The sequence below is a fragment of the Myiozetetes cayanensis genome, unplaced genomic scaffold, assembly GCF_022539395.1.
Source record: "Myiozetetes cayanensis isolate MyiCay16 unplaced genomic scaffold, myiCay2020 scf18, whole genome shotgun sequence".
Taxonomy (NCBI): Eukaryota; Metazoa; Chordata; class Aves; order Passeriformes; family Tyrannidae; genus Myiozetetes; species Myiozetetes cayanensis.
In genome coordinates, this window is record NW_026087389.1 from 12,493,356 (window position 1) to 12,519,760 (window position 26,405).

The 26,405-nt window shown below is 40.0% G+C and overlaps 1 protein-coding gene across 1 annotated transcript; it reads right to left on the minus strand.

Moving 5' to 3' along the window:
• Positions 1 to 605: 605 nt before the first annotated feature.
• On the minus strand, positions 606 to 26,376 carry APPL1 (adaptor protein, phosphotyrosine interacting with PH domain and leucine zipper 1). The gene is made up of 22 exons (XM_050312917.1): positions 26,233 to 26,376; positions 22,127 to 22,225; positions 21,548 to 21,607; positions 20,760 to 20,831; positions 19,878 to 19,965; positions 18,284 to 18,325; positions 17,440 to 17,498; positions 16,842 to 16,988; positions 15,697 to 15,779; positions 15,432 to 15,590; positions 14,433 to 14,621; positions 13,913 to 13,955; positions 13,277 to 13,333; positions 12,301 to 12,392; positions 11,610 to 11,792; positions 9,620 to 9,669; positions 9,189 to 9,363; positions 9,048 to 9,084; positions 7,885 to 8,031; positions 7,595 to 7,645; positions 7,165 to 7,254; positions 606 to 6,139 (listed from the first exon to the last, which is right to left on the minus strand). The coding sequence occupies exons 1-22, from the start codon at positions 26,284 to 26,286 to the stop codon at positions 5,990 to 5,992; spliced, it is 2,127 nt and encodes a 708-aa protein (XP_050168874.1). The 5' UTR covers positions 26,287 to 26,376; the 3' UTR covers positions 606 to 5,989.
• Positions 26,377 to 26,405: the final 29 nt, after the last annotated feature.

Consider the following 26,405-nt stretch of genomic DNA (forward strand, 5'->3'; position numbering starts at 1 on the left):
AAATGCAGGGCTGCAATCCTTGTGTTATTGCTCAGCTAAACCCTGTTGTATCAGATAACACTGCCCCCACTGCAGGTTAAACCCAGGGTTTAGTAAAAGGTCAGGGATTTAACTAAAACCAGGAAGGGACAGAGTTCTTTTTTCTCTTGTACTTCCTCTTCTTTTGACAAGTAGTAGTATTTGTTTGTGAGGTTCTACAGTGATGTTCTGAATGAAGAGCAGCTCGAGTAGATCTTTTCTTTTTGTCACCCTATCAAGCAGTCCCACATTCCAGGCAATGCAATGGGATTAAGCTACAGCAACCTCTGCTTATCCCAGCAGCTCCTGTGACATAGCAGTGTTTCAAGAGGGCAGCACTGTCTCACCCACGCTGGACTTTGATTATTCTCTCTCTCAGAACAAGGCTTTCCTTTTACAGTGCTGGCCAAAGCCATGCATGCAATTTTGGGAGTTTCTCTCCATAGAGTTGCAGCTTAAGCTTTTGGAGCACTTTCATTTTAGGAAGTCTTACAGAAGTATTAGGAATATCTATAGCACACCTGTTCTTTCTAAAAGTACTGCAAACGTCAGTCTATATTTTAGAAAAAAAGAAGTTCATCAACACATTTGGCATTAGTAGTATTTATTCCTTCATTATCAAGTAAGCATAGATTTATTTTTTTTGTAGTTATACATGCATCTTTATCACGGAAGTTACAGAATTCAAAAGTCTGCTTTTCCCCAGAAAAATCTACAAACCTTATAAAATACAAATTTTACCATAATGTAGTTATGACCCATGGCTTTTTACATGGTCTTTATCATATAGTAACCTACTGAAGCCTGTCAAGGTGTGTCCAGTGCCCAGGTTAGTGCTGTGCTGGCAGAGCCTCCATCCAGGGGAACTCAGTGTTCCCATAACAGCAGCTCTGCAGGGCCTGTCATGGCCTGTGTGACAGCCCCCCACGGGCACTGTGGGACAGTCCTGTGTGACAGCCCCTGCCACAGCCCCCCCACGGGCACTGCACAGCCCCTGCCACGGCTCCTCCTCAGCTTCAGTCTGGGAGTGTTGCAAAAATAAGTTCCCAGCATTCCCGAGTAATAACGACTTCCTCGGAGGTTGTCTGGCAACAGGTATGGAAATGAAGAGAACTGAGCTACACTTGATGACAGAGGGAGATAACTGCATGTCAGAGCTTTGGTTAATGGAAGGGAACACGTCCTGTCACCAACAATGGTACTTCCTGAAGGTCAGTGCTATGAAAAATGCAGGAGGCTTTTGCATCAGTACAAGTCCCACCCAGAAAGTTACAAGAGTTAAGCTTTTATTTAATCTACAAAATGCTGACTGGAGCCCTGGCACAATAGGGTTACTGTCCATGTTTCCAAGATTAAGACACAACAATCAGTTGACATAAATATGCCATTGGTGGTTTTTAACACAGCTATTCAGGGAAAATGTGCAAGTCAGTCTCAAACATTGCAAAAATCACTTACACTTCACCAGAACAGGACCAATCCAGAACATCATTGTAAGAATTTGATCACTCCACTCTATTATAAAAATGACCAGAAAGATTGTACAAAGTCCTTGTCTTGCAATACAAAACTGATTAGGAATACAAGTGCATTCACAATGACACACTGACTTATTCTTGTCATGACAATTTAGACACCACTGTGGCAAAGGGAAAAAAAAAGTCAACTTAGTGCTTGACTAAAAAGAAAAGCACTGGAGACTAATTACCTTGCAAGAATTTTTGTAATACAAAGTAAGGAAAATAATATAAAATATCAGCTTCTGCTGTTAGACTAGACAGTGTCTCTATTAAATTCACTAAGCAGTGACAGGTTTTCTTTCTCTATGTGAATGATTTCTGAAATAATAAGAGACTACATTGTTAACATAGTTTTCTCCATTGGCTTTTCCCAAAAGCTGTGCAACTACTTAATCAGAATTTACCTTAAAACATAAACATAGTCAAATTTACCTTTTATATCAATGCACATAAATTACAGCTTCATAAATAGCTTCAGCTGTTTCAGGATTTTCAGCTCTGAGTTAACATCCATATAAAGACAACTTTATGGGGGGAAATGTTCCTTAACCCTGAAATATTACCTTACTGTTAGATAGTGAATTGTCTTGATACAATTTTAAACTAAACAGATTAAGGAAGCAAGACTATGACATTCAAATGACTTTACACTACCTGCTTGTAGCCACTTTTACATGGCTGAGTTGTACATGACTTTGCCCTTGTCCTCTGCTTTAGACTTGGCCACATCCTACCAGAGCCCACAGAGGAGTGCCAGGGATTATCTCTAATGCAATAAAATGCAGACCCATAAGCACACCTGATATGTTTTATATACATGCCATTACATACACAATGTATGTAGCTTGAAACAACTGCCAGCAAGACTTGCTTGTTCTGCAGCCTGTAAATCTGCATTTACAGGGTTCACATCCCCTCACCTGAGGCCTGAAGTGTGGCAGGAACTACGAGGCTGCAATCAGCAACATAACAAGTTAGTCCTGAACACCACTGCCCATCAGCACCTGCACAAAGTCACTTCAAAACCAGGGGCTTGAAAGAATATTTTCAGGAGTGACTCAAATAATAGTAGATGCACATGAAGCAAACTACAGCTTCAGCTGGCAGTACTTGAAAGATCAGCCTTTGAGTAAAAGGCAATAGGAAATAATAAACAGGAGAAATAAATTACAGGAGAGGAAATCAACCAGTAATTTAGTCACAGTAATACAATGCTCAGGTGGTGAAATCCTACCACAGCAGTTCCCAGCAGAACACAAGGTGTTCCCACTAGAAGCCATATTCTCAAGGAAAATAATAAGCATTCTGATTTCTTTTTTAAATTAACAAAACTGTTTTATAATGAAGCAGTTCTGGACCTCATAGGAAGAAAAGGTACCAAATAGTTTTTTTATTTTGGGAAGGAGGCCATGGATAATAACTCAGCAGCTATTTTTGCCTTGAGATAGTTCTAATTACAGAGCTGTGTGATCCTCCCCTTAGGCAAAGCTCAGTAACTCCCAACCCCCCTAATAACTCAATGCACCATTCCCATCTGACTTTCTCCTGTCTCCTGACCTGCCACTGGCTCCTGCAGCTTTCACCATTATCCCAGATGCTTTTATACCTTCTTGCTCATTTTACACCAGTGAAACTCCCCAAAATAAGCAAAAAAACAACCCCTTCATTTCATTCATGCAGATCAATCTGTTTTCTTTAACTACTCTCTTCAATCATTTCTCCTTCTTTTAGTGGTTAAGATGAAAATCATCCAACACCAGTGAAATGCACCTCAGTCCTGTGCTGTTTTAGAAACCCACATTTAATGGCACTGGAAAAATACATTTCAGGCAATGGAATCCCTGAAAATCAAATGGAATAGTTCAAATCATGTATTGCTGAATCTGAAAAATCCCATATGGTGGTGAATTCACCTGCCACTTTATTTGTTTTTCTTCCTCATCTTTGCAGATTTAGATCTAAAATTGTAATAGCAGGATTCAAGAAAAAATACAACAATTCCATTTTCTGCCATTTCTTCAATAAGGCTAATGCAGAACAGGCTACACATGAGAAATGCTTTGTCATGAGAGTGCTCATCTATCACCTGCCTTCCCTCTGGAGCCTGGGCTACTGCAGCTCAAGTGCTTAATTAACACAGTCAGTCCTTCCCTGACAAGATGAGGACTGGGTTCTACACACTGGAGATCACTGATTTCAGTCTTCCTGTGCTGTTTCTAAAATTCTTCATCTTTAGCACGTACTTGAGAAAGATACAAGTCATAGCAGTAACCTTGAGCTGCCTCGAGATATTATTTGATAGAAAACAGAAATATCAGTAAATAAAAACAAACAAAAAACCTAAACTAATGAAACATGAACCAGAATAATTTGCAAACTGGCTACACTGGACTCTCTGTAAGCCTTGATTTAGGCCCCAAATGGGAAAAAATCTGGATTTGCAGCCTCTCTGTACATTTCTGTAGGAAAGAATCAATATAGTATCTTAAGGATACTAGATATGAAATAAAAATGCCACTCTCTTAAAAGAAGCCTCAGGTTGGTGTGCTCCATGTGTGGTAGACAAATCTGGCCACAGGGCAATACCACTTGGCCTCACTGGGCAGCAGTAAAAGCAGGTACATCTGCAAGTGCCTGGCTGCTCTGGGGCTGAGAAATGCAATGGGAAGAGAGCCTGGAGCCTACCTGTGCTCAGCTTCCCCCTCCTCAGTCAAGCCAGGGGTGCTGTGACCCCTGTACTGTCACAGGTACTGTGACCTCTCCAGTGACTGCTCCAGCCCCTCCCTGGACTGTGGTGCCACCAACATCTGCTGGGAGCTGTTCCATCTCCTGCTTGTGTGCTCGTCCTGCTGCAAGGACAGCACTGCTGCCCTTCTGCCCTGCCTCAGGAGTGCTCAGTGACCTCCTGCACACACAGTCACAGCAGCCAGGGCAGGAGGAGCTGCTTTAGCCAGTGCAGGGCACTCCAGTGTGCAAGGAGAGCCCTCTGTGCACCCACAGCTGTGACCTGAGATTCCTCACTGACTTCATCAGCACTGAGCAGCCCAGCTATGAAGGGCTGGGCCATCACCAGCTGCTGGGGAGATACTCTGAAAATTGCTTACTCTGAAAATTGCTTCCATTCCTGAACACCAGAAATGCCCTGCAATGAACTGTAAACCACTCATAACTGTTATATTATAACTTGGAGTATAAGTATATTCTCTCTCTACATGTCCTGTTATCTTCGTGCCACTGTTAGAGAGCTATCTATCTTCTGTTCCACTGGATTTTAATATTTATAGTAATTAGTGCAAAAATAAATATTTCTCTTCAAACAAGTTTTCTCTTCTGGATCAAAAGGTGAATGCACATCTAATACTATACAAAATAAATATTACACAGGGTATGGAATATGGAGTGCAGATTACAAGCTGTAAACAGACACTGCTTTGAAAAATGCTTTCCAGGATTGACTCTGGGATGTAGGATTAGGATCATCTCTTACTTCCCAAATGGCAAATTCTGTTTGCAAAATCCCTTTTTATAGGAAGACTTACAGAGCCTCAACTCCTTTGCAGTAGATGCAGTGCACTGGCATCAAGGCATTTACATGTGCCGAAGATTAATGGAATTCAAGACGTTCTTGCAACTCTAAGCATGTCTTATAAAAGTGAACTCAAAGGCTTAACAGCTCTTTATTCCAAGGACTGGGGAAAAACCAAGAACATGGCACTTGTGCTCCCAGGCTATACACATTGCTCCTATCATCAGGAATGCTTTTCCTCAGGCAGCAAAGTTCAACTGCAGCTCATCAGCTCTCATCTAGGTCTGACAGTATCTTTTTCTCCTGGTGAAAGAAGTCTTTCAGCATTATAATCACCCCCAAAAGACCCCAATGCAATATCATACAGTGCAAAACGAAACAAAAAAGATCCTTCTGTCTAGAACTATTGCACATCTCACTGATGTTAATAAGGATTTTTCTTTCTAAATCTAAGAACAGTTATGTGCAACAAATTGGGTAAAGCTTAGCACTGTCTTATTTGGACATTCCCTTCTGTTTCCAGCAAGGTGTTCTCCATAGTGCAGTGGATAGAATGAGTTTCATGTGCTGCTGAAGCCCAAGGGGAGTTTTAAATTTTGCTTCAAAAGCAGTTAATTGCACAGAGAAGTAAGTGGGGAAAAACCCACATTTTTTTCATACTGCAGAGAAGCCTTGAGAAAACATAAATTTGTAATAAACATGGCAGCATCACCATGCTTCATCTGGCATATGGAAGAGAAATTATACTGACAGGAAAATGGAAATCACTTAACTGAGAAATAAAAATCAAGGCATAATAGGGTCTATATATTGAGAAGTCTTTTCTATAATACAACAGACCCACCACCTACATTTCACTTGTTGTAGAACTTGTGCCATTTCACCAGATATATCCATGATTCCAATTTTAATGAAGTGGGCAGCCTTAGGCTTCAGATTCTCTCTTCTTCTTTCCATCTTCTCCTAAATCACTGTCTTCTGACTGGCTACTGCTCAGGACTACAAACTGTCCTTCTCCACTGCTCTGGTTGGATCTGCTGGAAGCAGCAATCAACCGGCTCTGCTCCTCCAAGTCCTAAAGTGAGGAGAGGGGATTGGGAAATCAGAGCAAGAATATTCCCCTTAAAGCCATCTGGAACTGACACAGCATTGCATTATTATCATTTCTAAACTATCAATAGGATCAGGGGACAGCTTTGTAGAGAAGGAATGAAAAGACTGAATAGGAAACCAAAACATTCACTTTTCAGTAGCTGCATTACCAGAACAGCTCCCTGGTTAACACAGCTGCACCCACAGCCCTCAGGGCACAGCAGGCCAGAACAACCATCCTCATCTGCACTGAGGAAGGCAATGGAGCTGGGAAGGGGCTGCAGCACAAGCCTGGTGGGAAACACCTGAGGGAATTGGAGTTGTTTAGCCTGGAGAAAAGGAGGCTCAGGTGGGACTTTATCACTCTCTACAACTGCCTGAAAGGAGAGTGGAGACCAGTCAGGTGGAGATCAGTCTCTTCTCCCAAGTAACACATGATACAATAAGAGGAAATGGCCTTAAGTTGTACCACAGGAGGTTTAGATTGGATATTGCAGAAAATGTCTTCACTGAAAGCACTGTCAGGCACTGGAATGGGCTGTCCAGGGCAGTGGTGGAATCACCATCCCTGGAAGAGTTTAAAAGCCATACAGATGTGGCACTGAGGGACATGGGTTGGTGGTGCCTTGGCAGTGCTGGGTTAATGGTTGGACTTGGTGATCTTAAAGATCCTTTCCAACCTTAGTGATTCTGTGATTCTTAAGCCCATTTCCTCACTGTGAGACTGATCCCTCATCAGCAAATGAAATTATTTTGGGCCTGTGATAGGTGTTCCTTCAAGCACTGCTCTTAAGTAAAGACATTTTGTCATTCATGTCCTCAAAAAGCTCTTTTTAAAAACTACTATACAAAAATATACAAAATCTGCACAGGAAACACTTATGATAATTGACTTCATAATGCTCAATGAACCCCTACTGACGAGTTTGATAGTAGAGCATGGAGTACAAAACTGCAAAAGAAAGGAAACAGAAAAAACCAATATTAAGAAATACTGATGAAACTTACCTTTTCAATTTGCTTCTGTTTATTCAGTTCTTTTTGTTGTTTCTCTTTGACTCTCTCTATTTCTTTCTGCTTTTCTGTTGCTTTCCGATCCTGAGGGGCAAAAATGTAAATAAAGTAACAACCTGAGACATTTGCTACACTACTGATTGCTATGAGCTTGCTCAAGACTGTGACATCACTGTTTCAATTATTCTTGTTTTAGCGGACTGGTATGGCTGTTAAAGGTAGCAAACTGAATCTATACTGAACATTATCCCACAGTAGGCATTGGTCAGTCTTTTTATTTGAGTTTAAATTCTAGGAAACAAATCCCTTAGACTCCATAACAGTATTAGTGCATCTGTGTCTTGCAGAGTATGTTCCATTACACATATTACACATGCCCTCCTCCTTCCATTCACAAGCAAATATAAGAGGAAAAGATTCTTACCAGTTCTGCATGAAAAGCTATCTGTTTGGCCAGTCCAACAGAGTCACAAATCTAAACACAAAACACATAGGAAATAATAAAAAAAGGCTAATCAAAATGCCTTTACAATTAAGCCAGCATCCCAAATTAGATATAACACCACATTAAAGCACTTACAGGTACTTAAACTGAGAGGTTTAACTGTTTTTCAGTACATAAATAAACAGTCCCTCGGACAGCTTGCACGGATCTAACACCTTGGAATCCATGTCAGATTCAAAACTGATACAAGTTCTAACCATCAGCAATACCTTTTCCCCTTCATTATTTGATTCAAATATGTAGCAGATGGAAGTCTGGCGGCTCTCAGCTCTCCCTCCTGAGGTTCTGAGCACAAATCCGAACAGGCGTTTATTCTCCTGGTGTGTAGCACAGAGAACTACACTGGGCAAAGGGAACTGCCAAAGGATCAAAGGTGGAGAGATCAAAACTGGCTCCAAATATTTTCTACATGAGGTTTCACATTAATTATCTTCAATATCATAAATGCACAACCACAGCACAAGAAGGTACAACCTGACCAAACATGTAACGATGAAACACAAACAGTAGATGAGACAGCAAGGATTAAATCACTCAAAAGACAAGCAGCTGTTATAAACCAATAGGATGAGTTTTTCCTAATATTAAATGTTTGCATTTAGCACAGAGGATGTGACCTCAAGTTGATGTATCTCACCTGTTAAAGGTTACAGCTTTGGGGCACTTTGGAACTAAATGTCACAAAGGTAAAGAAGGAAAAAAGCCCTACTTGAAATATCAAGACATTTTCATGTGCTTAAGATTTCCTTTCATGGAAATTAATGTCACTCAGAGCCTCCAAAAAAATGGAATGTTTTCAAAAATGCAAAGAAATTAAATGACAGACCATAAATTGTGCATAAAGAGGGGCAGGGGGAACAGTTTTGAAATATGAAAAATAAAGACTTCTATTACTGAAGAATTAAGCTGGCCTTATTTGATATCCTGAGAGGAATTTCACTTATTCCTTCCAAGTGCATTTTTATTAAGAATTAGAAAAAAAAGAGACCAAATCAAAAACCATTCAACACCTTAAATGTAGTTATGTATTAAAACCAAAAACCCAAAACAAAACAAAACACCAGACAAACCCTTTTGGATTTTAGAACTAATGTGACTCCAACCTTTATGTTTTCTCTTTATTCTACCCTCTCAGATCACAGGGGGAAGGGGGTCTCAAAAGCTAAACTGACCTAATGAAATCACTCCCCTTAAACCTCATTAGCAGGTGTTTTTCTCTCTATTTTTACATGTCTGCATTAGTCTCCTAACATCAGTGGAAATTTGGCTGGAAATGTCATGCTATCAGTGATTTTCACTATCATGTAATAATATTTTTTAAGTAGAAGAATTACATTGCTGGGTATTAATCTTAAAATGTAAAGTTACTTACTCGTAGTCTTGTCACTTGTGTCTGTGGATCAATTAACCTAAAAATTTGGTTTTAAAGACAAACCAGAAAGTAAATTTTACCAAAGTGAAAGAAGATCATTCTGTAAATAAACATGAGTAGAAGTAAGGGAGCAAAACTTACTTTAAGCAGTCACAGGTGACTAACAAATGTGACTCTGTCATCCTGAAAACGTTATGGATGGCACGAGCCGCCAGGATCTGACGCATTGTTTCATAAACAACATCCGGGCTTTCGTCAGACTTCACCTCCATGGAGCCAAGAAATCTTACAATAAATAACTGATGAAGAATTGAATCTAAGAAAAAAAAAAGTATTGAGAAAAGCAAACTCCATTTTGGGTTTTCCCCTTCAAAACCCAAGCTGGGCTGCAGTCAGGGAAACTCCAAACTTCTCCTAAAAAGAGGAGTGTTCACACTCAGCAATTAGAGGTACAGTTACCAAACAGTATTCTTAAGATTTGTGTTAAATTAGAAGAGAAACTAAAGCTGAAAACAGAAAATTAATTTCAAATTCTATTTTTATTTTGCATTGAAATAAAATTGTTGTTTTACCTTCTGTTTCAGATTTTGAGCCTCCAGATTCACCAAAAGGATTTGTGCGTCTATTAAAAAACGAAAACATTGAACCAGCAGTCAGATTACAGAACCACTCATGGAGAACGTAGCAGTCTCATGCTGTGACAGATACCAATGTGTGATGATTTCACAAACTTGTAATCTGCAGGAATATGAATCTGGAGTATCCTGAATCACCAGGACAGGCAATTTAATCAGGAGACACATAAATTGCTGTATTTGAGGCCCACATTATGGCACAAACACCAGATAGTGTTGTCCTATTGCTGCCATAGAAAGTTTTGCTCACATGGTATTTTTTTTTTTATATATTTGAATTAAGCCCAAATCAAAACCTTGTTAATATCTGGAAAGTTTTAGGGGATGACATTTCACAGACCAGCTTCAGGAAGCACAACCAAAAGCTGGTTCTTTCAGAACTCCGTAGGAGCACCCACTTCTCCTCACTGTCTCAAGGTGCTGAATTACTTACTGAAGAGAAGGCACTGGGTTTGTTTCAAATGCAGCTTTCTGAAAACATCACTGGGGTTTTACTCCTAGAGGGTCAAGAGAAATGTGGCTATTTCTGGCTCTCAAAGACAGAACTGCCATCGGTTACAAAGAGAAGTGAAAATACTCTAGGCTTCCAAGTTTCATTTTTCAAAAGCACTGAAGTAATGCTGAAAAGGGCACAGGAAATGGGGACATTTTATTTATTGTAAAGAGGAAATCACCCTTTCTCTTTGCCTAACTGGTAGCTGAAAAGCTATTGGCAAGGGCTCAGTAAACTTCAAATTAGGTTTTATCTGGGAGTAATGAAGGTGTGACCTCTCAGTAGTGTTCTAACAATAAATTCCAGAGCTAAAAGAAAAAAACCTGTTCTAAATAGAACTCTGAAGTCAAACTAATATTGCCTCAATGGATAACATGGATCAAGAACCATCCCATTAAATTGACCTGGGTAAATACACTAAAGGCAAATTCTTTCTATTAGGATCTTCTACCACTCAGACTTTTCTTGTCATTTAAGATTAAACTGCAATAGTAAATGCAAAATCTCACAGGATCTCTCAAAAGGCAAAAATAACATATGAATACTTGTCATCAGTATTAGAAATGAAGGAAAGTATTTTTATTTTTTTAATAATTAATATTTCTAAAGTAACATGTTGCCTATCTGTATAAACACTGCAGTGCTTTACTGAAAGTGATGGTTAATTGAAAATGCTGAGCACAACTCTATCATTTCTGCTACAAAACCCATGATTTTCTAGAGAGAATTGTAACTGATGACATGAAGATATAATTTTAACTTGACTTTTTGTTGTTGTAGTTAAGAGCAGCTGGATCTGCAAACGTTTTTTTAATATCTGAATATTGCAGATACAGTTCCAAAAATGCAGTGCAGATTTACAGATCTTAGCTTTGTAATAAATCTCCCACTCAAAAATAATAACAAGTAGGAGAAAATGCGTTTATGTTTTGGGATGAACTCTTGAATAATTTTAACTTGTGTCTCTATGAAATCACTCCAGAAGCCTAGATCATTTTCACTCACCTTTCAGGTTAAGAAGAGTGTCATCGTCTGCCATCATCACCTGGAGGCAGGGCTACCAAATTTCTCTTGAGTTTCCAAGAGGAAATAACCCAAGCTGCTGGGTGAGCAAGCAATAGGAAAGGAAAATACTTTGTAAAACTGAAAAATTAAAATAAATCAATAAGTAAAAGCATTGGCTGTTAAAGCAAGAAAAGCTGCTGCAAACCAGAAAACTACACCTTGACTCTAGTGTATGTAATTAAGCCTTTTTCAACAATTCCATTTAACAATTAAACTAATTGTTTTGCTTCACTGGCCACTGCACATTTTGTGACATGAGTCAGGGAGAAGGCAATGTGTGTTTTGGAGCTGCAGTTTAAACGTGGTTTTCTTGTTTTGAATTAGTAACAATAACTTTAGGAATTGTTTCCTTCTCTCTCCATTTCCTACCTGCCCGACTGCCCTGAGGACTTTGCTTGGCCAGGCAGATCTTCACTAACTGGAGATATGATGTCAAACTGTATAGGAGTGTCAGGGGCCACGAGTGAATCCAAGGAAAGTGCTGATAAAGCTGCTGAGTCAGATCCCAGGGAGCCTGTGCTGCTGGTACGAGCTGCAGGGGGACGAGATTGCCTACAACAAAACCACAACAGCAAAAGGAGGGCTGGTTGATATGAGTTAAACCACAGAGGAGACCAATGCTTAGATGTAACACATGACAAAAACTAAAAACCTGAGGATCAGGGTAAACAAAACCAGAGTCTATGTTCCTATCAAATTTAAGCAAGTTACAGTTACTACTTGCATTAATAATTGCATCAGTATGTTTTAACATCAATACATTATCAATACAATCTGAGATCTGCTTCCAAGGGTAGAAAATTCTCATTATGAAATCACACAACAAACCAGACATAAGGTGCAACCACCAAAGCTGTCAGCCAGTGGCATCAGGATTGCTTGGAACAATGGATGCTGAACAGTGTTAGGAAGGTGAGTGCAGGAAATTCTCCTCAAAGATTTAGTTCTGAACATAGAAAGTTCAGGGGGGAGAGTTGTCTGGGTATTTTTTTTCCCTGGAACTTTCTCCAGGATTCTCTTTCCAGATGTGCTCTTGCAGTGCCCCCTGTTATGAACTTACCCAGCTGGCCTCATGCTCTCGTGCCTCTGCTGGAAGGAGGGAGATGGAGTGACAGCCTCCAGGGCTGACTGATTGACACGGGCAGCCATTTCCTGCAGGGCAGGGATGGGAAAAATTAACTGAAAACATTTTTCTCAAAATAAGCTTCCAGATTCTAGTTTTATTTATATGCAATTGATAGAAGTTATAAACTCCACCCTTTGTGAGAATCTGGCATTCCTAAATTTTCACTACACAGCTGCAGTATTTTCTTCCAGGTCTTCTTGTAACACATATCCTGATGTTACCTCCCTCAATTTAAGTCAACACTTTTGCTTCACAATACTGTCACTGTAATAAAAGCAATAGTGAAAATAGAGAGAAAATGAGAGAAAAGTCCCAGTAATTTGCCTGGAGAAAACCCCAAATGTAGCCCAGAAGGAAAAGAAAAATCTCATTTGAGAAATGCAGCCCTCAACTGCAAACTAAACCCTATGAAGATTAAAAACTATCAATTAAGAACTACATAACAGTTATTTCAGCAAATGCTGGACCATTTACAGTTGAATTCCATTTTAATCTTTCATTGAAATCACTAATTCTGATCAATATTTAATGCTGATGCCTTCACTTCCTGGGGCAGAGCCAATAGAGAAAGTCCTTGAGAAAATGATCATTGGAGAGACAAAGTGCAGGAGACAACAATGAAGCAATATTTTGTGGAGTGTCTGATCACAAAATGAGAATGGCTACGAAGCCTTTATTTTTTAAAAGAGTGTCATATACAAACACAGGATCTTGAAGATGTCAAAAGGCTACACCAAATACAAAAATCACGTATTTTTAATGCTTTCTAAATAAGCATTTAGATCAATGGACTCCATGTATTAATACCATGAATAGACATGTAGGAAGTATTTGGCTTAATTCTATGCTATTAATTTTACCTATATTACATCTTAACATATTACTGATAATTATAAATTTTAATAGTTACCTCAGGGTTTTCACTTAGATATATCTGTTTAGATATGTTGTTTATGGTGCATATCCACTGAAAAGAGAAAGAAAAGAGAAAATAAATGAATTTGTCATGTTTTTTTAACAAACTTCATTAAATCCCCGAGTTGGCTAGTTTCAGCACTTTTTCTACTTTCTTTGTAATTTCAGGGAGCCAAATATTCTGCACATCCAGCCTGCCATTAAATTAACTACCATCTGCATACTGCACCTCACCTTACACCCTTCTTACTTGAAAAAATTATTTTAGTCACCCTGATCAAAACTAAAGAAAGCCTAACTCTCTAACTAATTAAACAAACAAACAAACAAACAAAACCCCAGGATTCTCTGTACTCCATTATTCTGTTCTGCAGGTGACATTGTTTCCTCAAGACATTATAAAGATTCAATCTGACTTTTTGTGGAATTTGCCCATTTCTTGCATCTGCAAGCTAGAATCTGTTTCCTCCCTCTGCTCTGGAAAACCACTGGCTCCTGTTCCTGGCTTTTCAACTTTTCCTGAAGGAGAACACTAACTGGAATAGATGCAGTGTCCATCTGTGGTTTACAAACACATTCCTTCTGCACGACAGAAACTCACTGGGCTCCGTGTGAACCTCCATGGCCTTACCTCTTCATAATCCTTTTTACTTTCTGCCTGCAAGATTGAAGACCTGAAAGAGGAGAATGGAAAAACAGCTCTGTTTAAAATGCCTCATAAATACATTCATCAAGGAAACCCCCATTTTATCTTTGTACACTGAACAAGTTACAAAAGGCTGAAGATTCTGTGCGTGTGCTGAGTGCAGTCAGCATCTAATTGGGGAAGGGAGGGACCTATGCCTTCATTTAATTGGAAACAGAAAAAGAACAAAGTTCTAATTGTGCCCATGTAATACTTTAGTACTCACACAAAGCAGTAATACATGATTGTAAACTGATTATCATAATCTTATTCTGAAATACTACTCAGCTACATTATAGAGCTTACAAACAAAACTCCAGAGTTTAAAGTTAAAACATCTCAGATTTTGCTTCTCGATATCCACGAAATAATCAAGCTCTAATCTGGCCAGAGGCAGACCATGTTTCTTTTCTCAGTTAGTGAGTCCAGCATTACTCCCAGGTTCCAGCAGTGTCACACCACTCACTTTTTGCCATCGAACGACGTTATCTGGAAGCAGTACCGTCTGTCCTCACAGTCCACAGCCATCACCGAGCAGTTGTCTATGTCCATGACAAGTCCCCCAGCTACATCACCCCTGGCCTGGCTCATCAGATTTCCACCTTGGGTGAAGTAAAACTGTCTCTCCCAACTGGAAGATACCAGCCCTGTCTTACTGAAAGATAAAAAGAGGTCCAGTTAGAGGATTAGGAGCTCAGCTGAGCTGAAAGTCACTTGGAATAAACCATTCCCCATTTAATGTTTTAGGTCAGTGTTACAGCTAAATTAAGCTCTCTCCAACTCTTGGTTTTTCATGCTAAACCTATTGCTGGGCAAAGAATACATAAAATAATAATAAGTGCTTTCTTAAATTATGTGAAACAATTCAGAACAAAAAGGTTTCAGTTTTGATGATCAGCTTTCCCAGTACTGCTTTACACAACATGCATATTCAAATTCTATGAGTTGCCAATAGGACTGATAAGACCTCTGAACTCTGCACTTACACTTTAGACTTACTAAGTTGTGAAGAACTTTGTGTTAAGTTCTTCAAAACTTGTGTTAAGAACCAGCTTGGTCATGTAAGATACCTCCATTTTCCAAGTATTTTGTACCATTCAACAAGATTTCCAAAATTTTGCTTAGAGCTGAGAGATGGAATATTGTTACTTCCCCATTACAGTGCAGGGAAATTACATTCTCATAAACTTTTTATGTTTTGATGTGAAAATACCAGGCAAGATTAGACTAAAATGAGGATAACTATGCTTTGTATCCAAATGACACTATGTCAGTGTAACAGTGAATTTAATACTAATTAGGTGAAGAAGTCCAAAGAAAGAAACAGAACAGCTCCTATGGGACTTAATCAACTAAGTATGTAAAATCAGCATAGCTAACACCAACAAAAAATTCTTCAGCTTTCTTAGCTTTCCTTTCCCAAAATTAAATATTCTGGAATGTTTAAGCAGCAAGTTAGTCTTACTTTCTTGCATTGAGATAGCCAGCTTTCCGTGTCAGATTCCTGTGAACAGGAAATTTTGTAGGATCAGGATCAGGCAAATACAGTGGATCACTCGCCACTTCCAAGTCCTCTATGGTTTGTTGCATGTTTTCTACTTCACAATCCATTTCCCTGCGAACACTACGATAAATAATGTGCTATTAACAAAGATAATTTATTAATAAGTAGAAACAGAAAAAATAATTGTCTTTTGATAAAAGCTCAAAATTCAACAAAAGCAACTTACTTTTGTACACTTGTGCCAATATTGGTCAAAAACTCTTCCAGTTGCTCAGTAAGATTTTCTGAACCCATTTTAAAAAAGCTTATCTTTAAAAAAAAAAAAAAAAAAGAAGGGAGAATTTAGTCATTAATAAATTCTACATTAACAACTGATGATGCCATAGGAGGTTGAAGTTTCTCAGAGAAATCTGTTTTCAGCTCTCATTCCCGACAAAGCTAAATTGAGTTTATCCACAAGAAATCTCAGACACAGGGGATGGCCCTGCCCTTCCCACTCTTCGATCCAGCACAAAGCTGCACCTGAACAAGAGGTTGCACCACCTACTTTGTTGTGTTGCACAAAACGTGCAGAGCTTGGTTCTTAAACATGAGCTGCAAATTCTGAAAAAGAATCAAGAGTCCTTGCCTTTGCAAAGCTTTCAGACAGGGAGAGGAGTTAATTTCTACTCAGGTCACTGTGGCAGTGTCAGATGCTGGGAAGTTTGACTTGTAAAAAAAAACCCCATGTTTGGTGACATACTTCTGAAAATACAAATTAAGTCTCTCTAAAGAACTTTATCATGGTTGGATTTTGAGGACATGCACCTGTCCTCAAATAAACCAATAATGAACTTATTTATATAAAGCAAAACCAAGCCAGAATGCTTTTCAGCATTCCAGTTCTTCCACACCCTTGATTGAAAACGGCAGTGATAACTTTGGATGATGAAGTCGTTTCAGAAGAGCTGCCATGGCAATGAGTTTAACTGAGAAGGTACAATTCCATGGGGACTCTCCTGCATGGAAGCTCTAATCAGCTCTTCCCATTAGGAGAATCAAGGACACAGCAATGAAATTTAGGCAGTGTATCAAACTCAGCCAGCTGGGTTTGGGGTAGAATTAACCTTTATATTTGTCACCCAGGCTTTCCTAAAAGATTCTCTGATGGGAGTGAGGGCATATCATGATGAGACTCATGACTAGTGCTGGCTGCAGACACTGTTCTGGAGCAGCTGTGGCAGCTACAGGGAAATGATGGGGCAGGTCTTTCTCTCCATTTCCTTCCTTGGATGGCAGTACAAGATCTTGCAATGAATTTCAGTACATCAACCTTCATGAAGTACTTTTACATCTTCTTGCAAACCTACAGGTTTCAGAATGTGAAATTACCTGAGCTTGCATGTATCCTAGCAAGGGTTCCAGCAGAGAAATTTTCTTTTTGTACTGGAGAGTATTTAATGCACAGAAATAATGCATCATAGTCTGATGCTGTTTTTTCCTGGAAGTATATACATCTTCTGTAACTTCAGCCTTGATCTGAAGAGACACAGACAGGGGAGGGAAAAAAAGGAATGTTTGAGACTTGGCATTGATCACATGCCTTTTGGACAGCTTTATAGCCAGCATGGAAAAACAACAGTCATGTTCTACCCTCTATCACCAGCAACTGCATATTGTACTCTGCTTCTCTAATTTATAGATGAGATACATGAAAAACAAATACAGCATTCTTTTCTCCATGGAAAGTATGGTTATTTCTTTTCACAAACAAATTGAACATGGCATCACAACTTTAAAGCATTATCAGTTTTACCAGACAGGTATGTGTTGGAGAAACCTGCTTTTCTGTCCAGGCTGCTAAAACATAAATTATCAAATGTCAGGTGGAATCTGCCCTACACTGTCTTGCATCACAAATACATAAAAGATGAAAATTATTTCTTATCTCCTCTAAAAATCTTTATATTAAGTGTTTTGTTTTACAAACCTTTTCATTTTCCCTTCTCTTTGACAACCGACTGTATCTGGTAATGGCAGCATCGTGGTCTGCAATGAGGAGAGAATTTATGATCATTTTGATAAATTAATGACTTATGACACAGAGCAGAAAAACTTTTATATCACTGTGTTACACAGACAGACCAGTGCAGAGTTCTGTCATATTAACACTTTCAGGAATTGTTCTTGTCTGTTTACAGTCAAAATTTCACTGCTACAAATACCTGGGCTGAGGAAAGATTCCAACCAGACACGAATGCCACCAAATTGTTACAAACTGCCCTAACATCTATTATTCTTCAAAGACAGAAACCTTCTGTAAGCAGAGACAACTTCACACTATGAAAACCTGTATCGAATCTTTTTTGCTGCTAATGTAATCACACACTGAGAGAAGTATAATCTTTGCTTAAATAATAAGTTCTCTACAAGGATATAGTAGAGCTAAAAAAATAGCTTCTGACAATAGGGAAGAGAACTACCAAACTCATTTTAGCGAGGTGAAGTTTGTTTATTCATCCAGTCCTGACTTTAATAAGTGAGCTAGCACCTTACTATTTTTTAGCAATTTTGGTAGCATAATCCTTTAATAATCATCTATACAGTTACATATTGTACAAAGCACTGTCAATTTGCCTTAATGCTTCAGTGCACAAAGCAGGGATTTACAAGTGAACCAAGGACAGTTGAGTACCTAAGTATCATTGAAAAAAATGACACCTTAATTAGTCACTTTAAGCCTACAGGCTTAACTCCACTAGTTTTCTGAATAAGCAATCTACAATAATACTGTTTACTTGTAATATCTATAAGACTAAGTGTTTTACACTTACCATTGCTTGCAATTTGGAAAACTTCTTTTAGAGTTAATATCTCTACAAAAGAACATACCACAATTTTAATGAGTTGTTATTAACATAACAGTCCCATATTAAGGTTTTCAGGTAACGTTTAAGTACTGAGCAGTTGTAGTTAACACCTCATAGCACACTGAGTTACCAGCACAGGCACTATGGGGCCAGGAAAATCTGCTCCTGCTTGGGGCCTGGTGTCAATTCTGTGGCTGGCTGGCTCCAAAAACAATACTGCACTGTAACAATGTAAGGAGGAGCTTCTTTGCAAAAGTCTGTGCAAGATGTTATCAACACAAATGAGTCACCAGTCTAAGTTCTACTTTGAGCTGGGGAAGTGAAGCACAGGAGATGGGAAGTATCCAACCCCAGAACACACTGAGATTCCTCCTCCCTAAAATGACCCATGTTCCAGCTGATTATTTAGTCTCCCTGTGTCAGGGAACTGAAAGCAGCACAATATATTACAGCTGTTCTGGTCTTGACTGTGGTTTGGGTCATATCACAACAGAAACAAGCAGAAAGCTGTGTTCAACCTTATGGGAAAGCAAATACAAAAAAGCAAGGAAAAGCTGGACGGGAATTGCCTGTGAAGTCCAGAAAGAACGATGGTGTCATTACACACTACACCGGCTGGTGGCAGAAAACTTCCAGTGGGAAAATTTATTCTGTGATTATTGCCTTGGGGATGCTGCTCAGTGAGTACTGATGGGGGATTTTTCCAGGTTCTGAGGAGCAAGATTAGCCCTGGGATATTCACGATCCCTTGCTCAAAAAGCACAATCTATTTAATCTATAATTTTGCAGCAAACTACTGCCAAAGAAGTATCTTCCAAGATTCATAAACAGTTAGAAGACTTATGGAAGACTGGAAATTTCTATTTCAGTTTAGACTTAAGACATTCATATGCTAGGTATAGCCACTCTAGAATGTTCACAACAGGGATATTGAAATTATTTTGGTTTTAACTCTCATAATTTGTATGTAAAGTCCCTTTGCCATACAGTGTATTTACTCCATCATCTCGAGTAAAATCTACCATAATCACACACATACACTATTTTAAACCAGGCAGAATAAAACACAACTGCCACAAAAATCAGAAGCTGGAAGCACCTTATGCCTGCACATAAGAAGTCACCTGTATGACCAGCAGGGTTGAAGAACCATGTCACTAATTCTTAATATAGTAAGTACTACAACCCTGGCACTGTGCCCTTTGAGTTTAGTCCAGCAATTACACTGATGTCATGGTATTAAAATATACACAAGTATTTCCTGAAAATGCAAATTATCTGAAAATTATTCTTTCCTAACATTTTTCAGTAGCTGCAACATGTTCATCTTGGATAGAAGATAAATGCTTCCATAATGTAAGTAATACTCTTGTTGCAATACTCAATAGTGTTAAGTTCTTCAGTTGTAATACTCTCATGAATAGAAATAACTAATTTTTTTTTAAATGGGGAGATGCATATTTTGAGAGCTGAAAAAACCCAAAAGCTATGGAGATTAAATGCTATGTTTTATTGTTGCTGTTGATGATAAAAACCAATATTTGGCCAAGTCCCCTACCTTTTAGATCCCTTTCTTTAAACTGGGTAATAGGAAACATCATTGCATCTGCAAGTTGAGTTGAAAGTACTGCATGGCAAGAGCTGAGCTGGAAAAGACAAAAAAAAGGGGGAAATCTTAGTAAAAAATGCTCAGAGCAAATCCAGTCGTGACAGGTCGACATCAATTTCACTCAAAAATGACATGTACTTAAACTACATAACTTAAACATCATTTTGCACATTCCTTTTGTTGCAGCTAATTTTTCCTAGGTTCCAGATCTCACCACTAGCTGTTTACAGAAGACTAAACTTTGGAGTTTAGTTTTTGTCCAAACTTTTCAAACCTTATTCCAAGTTACTGGATCACATCCAAGGATGGCATCATTTGTTCAGTTTATTTCTCCAGTTTCTCTCCAGCCACCTCACAGCCCATCTTTCACAGTTTACAGAGGTAGAACAAAATGTGTTCCTCCTCCCAAAATGCTGTTTAAGTAGGGTTAACAGTGAGGAGCTGGATCAGAGCAATCATCCTGATCCAGCTCTTACTGGTGCTCAGTTGTCTGTCCTAAGAGTCAGCCTTTAATACAGACAGGTACCAAAATCAGGCAATACAAATACCCTCATGAAAACAGTCACCAGCTGCCACTGTGGGATGTTTTTGGCTGTACCTACAGTAAGTTGAACTCCATTCTTTCTCAGCAATGTATCCTCTTTTTGCTGAATTAATCCCTTTATCTTCAGGTTACGTGACTTTAAATAGATGCTGCAATATACAATTAAGTGTCACCTCGTTGACAAATGAATGCCATTTCTGTACCTACTGTCTTGAAAAGGGCTGGAATAATAAAGCAAATTAAAGTCTATACATGACAACATCAGCAAAGTAAACAGAAGCACTTGCCTCATCAATCACTTTTGCGAATTGCTGCAGAGTGGAAGTCATGACTTCATCATCTCCCCCGAGTGGGAAGCGCTGAGAGAAGATAAAAAAAGTTACGTTGTTGGCAGTGTTTCCTGCCATTCACAAAACTATTAATCATGTCTATGAATATAGTAGGTATTCCATTATTTTAAAACATTATGCACTTAAAATACACTGAAGTTGTTCCCCTTGTTAGGTGGAGAAGGAGGACAGGGAGCAGCAGCCTCCTAAAAGAAGTACATTTCTTGTTTTTAAGGTGCATCTCAGAAAAGGGGGTCCATCAGCAAAGCCACAAATAGGGAACCCTTCAAAAGTACAGGCTCCCAAGGAAGAACATTATGGATTCCACAGTCTGTGCTTTCAGAGCTGAAATTACTCTCCCAGAGTAAATTACGGTTGTTAACTGGAGATTGCTGTGTCATCTCTTCTCTTGGTGACTGGTAAAATAAAGCACCTAAGAGTAAACAGGCTTCTGAAATACAATCAAAACAGAACCACCCTAAGCAACCCCCAAAACGCTGATCCAAAGGTAAAATATTTCAGAACTTATTAATATTCTTCATGGTAAGAGGAATTAATTCTGGTTTAGTTGGAAGAACTAATATAAAGATGGGAGATTCTTTTGGCAAAGGTTTGAACCACCAACCACAGCAGTTCATTTTATATGGACCAAACCTAAACACGCTCTACACTGTGCTCTGGGAGATAAAAGACTACAAAAATACACAGTCCTGACCACACAAAGACAACAAGGATTTACACAGTACCTGTTTCTCATATTCCTTCAGAAGCTTTGAAGTCAGATGAGTTGCTGCACTTAACTCATTCTGATGAAAAAAAGGCAAAAAGTAAAATCAGTAAAAAAGGTCAAGCAGTTCAAGTATATACAAATTAAAAATACAGCCATAAACTCAATTGTTCAGAAAACCACACAAAATAGATTCTGTCTTCAGCATAAAAGTCCAGTTACTTAGAGATAATGAGTGAAACATGAATATATTGTGGGTAAAGAATCTCCCACTTGGTACATACTATTATATACACCACGATCATTTAGTGTGTATAACATTTTAGAAACACTTGGGAAATAAAACAGAACTACTTGATGAGAAAACTTTTTTACTTGTCATAAGAAATTCTGTTGCAAAATAAAGCACAAGAATTTAGTCTCTACCACTCCCTTACAGAAGAACAATCATTAATTTTTACTTTATTTTACTTCTACATTTAAAGAATGTGGAAGTTAAAAACGACCCATATCGCTTATAATAATTGGAAAAAAAGCAAGAGACATGAAATGTGGTTCAAAAGCTTTATAATGCATTCAAGAATTTCATGAACTTTACCTGTGCATCATATATTCTGTGCATGGCTTGAAATAACTGATTGATGTAACTGGATATTGCAGCAGCATCTTCTTCAAATACTCCCAGCAGAGAGCGGGTCTGTAACAATCAAACAGCCAAAACATCAACATGGCAGGTTAGAAAAGCAGCATTTAAATGGAATGGAATTTCAGAGTTAAAGAGCATTGCTTCAGGTTTCATTAATGAAAAGTTTATAAACCCTCCAACACTGTTTACAGGAATGACACCTGTTGCATGCCAAAGAACCTCATCCAAGCTCAGCCTCACTCCTGCTGTCAGCCTCTCCAGGTTAATGCATTTTCAGAGAGGAAAGGACCAAGGGAAATGAACAACTGTGTTAAAAAGCTGAAACTGTGGGCAACTACTGGGACCACTATGGTACATCCCTAAGGAAAAGGGTAAAGATGAGTGCTATAAACAGCATGCCAGGAATACATGTTTCTTCTGCAGTGAGATCCAAATAAAGGCCGTGCTCTTCCCATACTGTCCAACCTGCATGAAGACAGCTGCTGGCTGTGCTTGGACCTGTCACTCACCTGGGCAATAACCACCAATTCTGTAATCAAAAGGTTGAGGAACTAAACACCAAACCAAACCAAACAATACAACCTACATCTAGTGTTCCTCAAGACAAGTGTTTTCACCACTGAAAGGGAGTGAAAAGATCTGTCCTTTTGTCCTTGGCCCAGCTTGTCAATCTGTCATCCCCAGGCCTGATGACTCTGTTCTACTGCACCGCCCACATCACTGATGAGGGTGCGTAACAGCATCCACCTCAAAAATCAACCTCACTGTCCACCTATTAGACTTCCAGACACGATCTCTATCTGTGAGCCCACCTATTCAGCCAGTTTTTCCATTCAGGTCAGTCCAAATCTGTTCCTTTGGCCAGAAGAACGTTACCAGAGAGAGTGTCAGAGTCCTTGTGCCAGCTGAGCGACACCCCTGCTCTCCCTGTGCTGGAATGACTGACTCGGGATGAGCAGGCAATCAGGTCACTCAGGTATAATTTGCCCTTTAAGCTTAAATGAGATGCTGACTCGGTGTTCTTGCATCCTTTTTGCACTTGGAAGCAAAGTTACTCCTCAGCACGAGGATATCGAATGGCTTCCTTTCCTCAGGGCAGAAACCCCAGAGGGGGAAGAGCAGAGGATGTACCTGGAACTCTGCACAGGCTCCACTGGCTCTTCCTCATCTAAACATTGGTTGGGGTGCTTGGATGTAGAAACAGAAGTATTGCAAGAGCCACAGCAGAACACTTCAGAAATGTTTTAGCAAAAAGACTGTGCTCTGGTTTTAGGTTTACACTAAAATCGATGCCCTGATAGAAAACTGAAAGAATTCTAAGTACATAGTTGGGGTTTTTTTCCAAATTATGATTGTTAAACACTTGAAATTGGAAATTCTCTTAGTCTTCCCTAGGCTGAATAACTGTGGTTTCCTCAAAGAGGAAGGGAAGGAACTAATGGGCCCTGGGAAAAGAATAAAAGACTGGCATAAGAAGTCTGACACCAGATATCTAAATACTAAAAATGTAAACAAACAGCATAACACAATAAATAACTTTATTGGTGATTCTAGTTTATAAAACAAGTGGAAAGGGGAAATAGAGGAGGAAAGAGGTGGAGGAGAACTCAAATCTTTGCCAGGTGTGGCAACATGTGTCATCCTAATAACCATGACTCTCCCTTTAGAGGAGACAGACACGAAAGAATGCAAAAGAAAAAATTACATGGTACTGTAGCCACTGAATTATATACTCATGAACTTTAAACCTGACCATAAATAAACCTGAACTTGTAATTTTAATGGAGTATCATGTCAGGTTTCTCTATTACATTGACTCCTTAAAACCAAACACTGAAGAAAATTGCTTTTCTATGTTTTTTTATGTTAAAGAACTGGCATTGTATGATACTGATAGAAAGAAATTAACCTGAAACTATAAACAAATTACGGCAGATTACTGCTTAGAAGAAAATTAGAGGAACTGGTTCACTCATGTTTCTAGTAAAACTTTGCATTGTTTTGCATGTTCTTTAGGATGCTTTCAACCTGTGTATATGAGCAGGGGAACAGGAGAGCACCAGTGAGAAGCTGCACAAAGACACCACTTGGTTAGAAGTCAGTGGACTGTGAAGGCTGCTCTGCCATGCTCTGCACTGCTCCCAGGTGATGCTGCAAGAGCCTGTGCTATCCAGCCTCTTGGCTTTTTGTTGTGCAATGCTTTGGGAATGCAAATCAGTCTGAGCAGAAACTCTCCCTAAATATCCACTGAGTATGTGTGTAATATATGTCCTGAGTTAATGCTGAAATGACTCTGCTTTGCATAGCAAAAGACCGTGCAAACTTGGCATTTGGTTTAGGCCTGACAACACACTGGTCAGATTTTTATCCTGTGACAGCAGGAAGTGAACAGGGTTTGAAATTTTAGAAAAGCCCTTCCTTCCCTCAGACACAGAATAAGTTTGATGTTTATACACCTACAGTTGGTGTCTGGAACGTGTCTAAGCTCCGGGCCAGAGTTCAGCACTAAACAATGACCTGGGCTGATGAGCTGTTCTCATTATCACAGTAGGAATGCATCAGCCTGGCAACTCCTCAAGAAGAGAGTTCTGTTTCTTCAAGCAACGTTTGTTCCCACTTCCATTGCACTGATTTCAAATTAACAAAATTAAGTAAAGTAACAGAAATGGACTAATGTAACAGAAAGCCACAGAATCCTTGTTATGTTCTCCTAAGACATGATTGCCAGAATTCACCTGAAATAGAAAATGATACTGGCAAATCCAGTTGTTTAAGCACATCAAACTCACTGGGCTGAATTAGGCTCTGCCAGCCTGTGTCACAAATAACCTCAAAAGACTCCAGAATTTACAATTATGTTCCAATAAGGAACTTTTTTGCATGTGCTTCCCAAACGTCCTCAAATGATCCAAAGTTTATCTGACATTTGGCATTTCCTATAAATATGAATAGTTCTGACTTCCTTAAACTGAGATATATTTTAATAAAATCACTATTACTATAACCCTTTGACAATTTTTCCTCTTCATGAGATGACACCAGGTTATACCCTGGGCCAGAGGCCCCCTGACAGGCCAGATCTCATCTCACATGGAGTATTTGAGCTTTTTGGGGCACTGTGGTTCAGAAAGCAACGATTCTCTCAATGCATGGCCTTCTAGTGCCTTCTCCAAGTCGTTCCTCCCCTTGGTTTAGAACTGTTAAAGTGACTGTCATTTTAGAGGGTTAATATTCCCTCATAAGCAAGTTTTCCTTCCCATGGCCAAGGAATCAAAGCTACCAACACAGATGCTGCTACAAAACAGGACGTCTTGCTCACTACACAAACTGTGCATCAGAACAAGGATCTTAATTTAAAAGGCTGCAATAAAGGAAAATACACTGTAAACTTTTTCCCCCCATCTAGGAAGAGCAGTACAAGTACCTGCTGCTGTTGCCGCCAGCAAGAGAAACCCGTGCCGTGGAAAAAAGCCTTTCCTGCTTTAGAGACAAATGCCACCGCACTACAGGGCATCTCTGACAAAGGTCAGGCACAGCAATGGCACGGAAGGATCGGGGCAATCAAAGGCCTTTGGGCTCCATGTGCTTCCCCCTCCTGTCAGCACAAACCACCGCGGCGGCAACATCACCCAACACCTCCTTTTCACACGGATCTATTAAACCTTTGCGCGGTTTTAGCAGAAGATAAAGATAAGACAAATCGCCTTGAGAAGCGAAGACGGGATTTTGTCATCACGAGGTGTCCAAAATCACTGCCGAGCGCGAAGGCGGGGGCGGGGAGGGCCGGGGGCCGGTGCGGGCGATGCTGGAGCACAGACAGTGCCCGGCCCATCCCCGGCCCATCGGACACCAGCGGGGCACGGCCGGGACGGGCAGGACGAGCCCAGACCGCGGCCCGAGCCCCAGCACCGGGAGGCACCGGCCGTGCGTGCTCCCACCGCGCCCGTCCCTCTGTCTGCCCGTCCGGGCTCGCCGGGGGCCGGCAGCGCCGGGGCAGCAGCGCTGGGCCAGGGGCGCAGGGGCCGGGCCCGATCCGGCCCGCGGCGCGCCCGTCTCACCTGCGGGCTGTCCTCCAGCGTCTCCTCGATGGGCAGTTTGTCGATGCCGGGCATGGTGGCGGCCGGGCCGGGCCGAGGCTCCGCTGCCGCTGCCGCAGCCGCTCCGCTCCCCCCGCGGGCCCGCCCGGACCCGCCACGGCACCGCCGCCCCCGCCCCGCGCGCCGGACGTCCC

What these genes read in the sequence shown, in the direction of transcription:
- APPL1 (XM_050312917.1), bottom strand. Translation starts at nt 26,286, where the DNA reads ATGCCCGGCATCGACAAACTGCCCATCGAGGAGACGCTGGAGGACAGC. An exon ending in TAGGATACATGCAAGCTCAG is followed by an intron (nt 15,780 to 16,841) that starts GTAATTTCACAT and finishes TTTTTTTTAAAG; the next exon opens with ATAAGCTTTTTTAAAATGGG. An exon ending in TAGCTTTTCATGCAGAACTG is followed by an intron (nt 7,255 to 7,594) that starts GTAAGAATCTTT and finishes TTTGCCCCTCAG; the next exon opens with GATCGGAAAGCAACAGAAAA.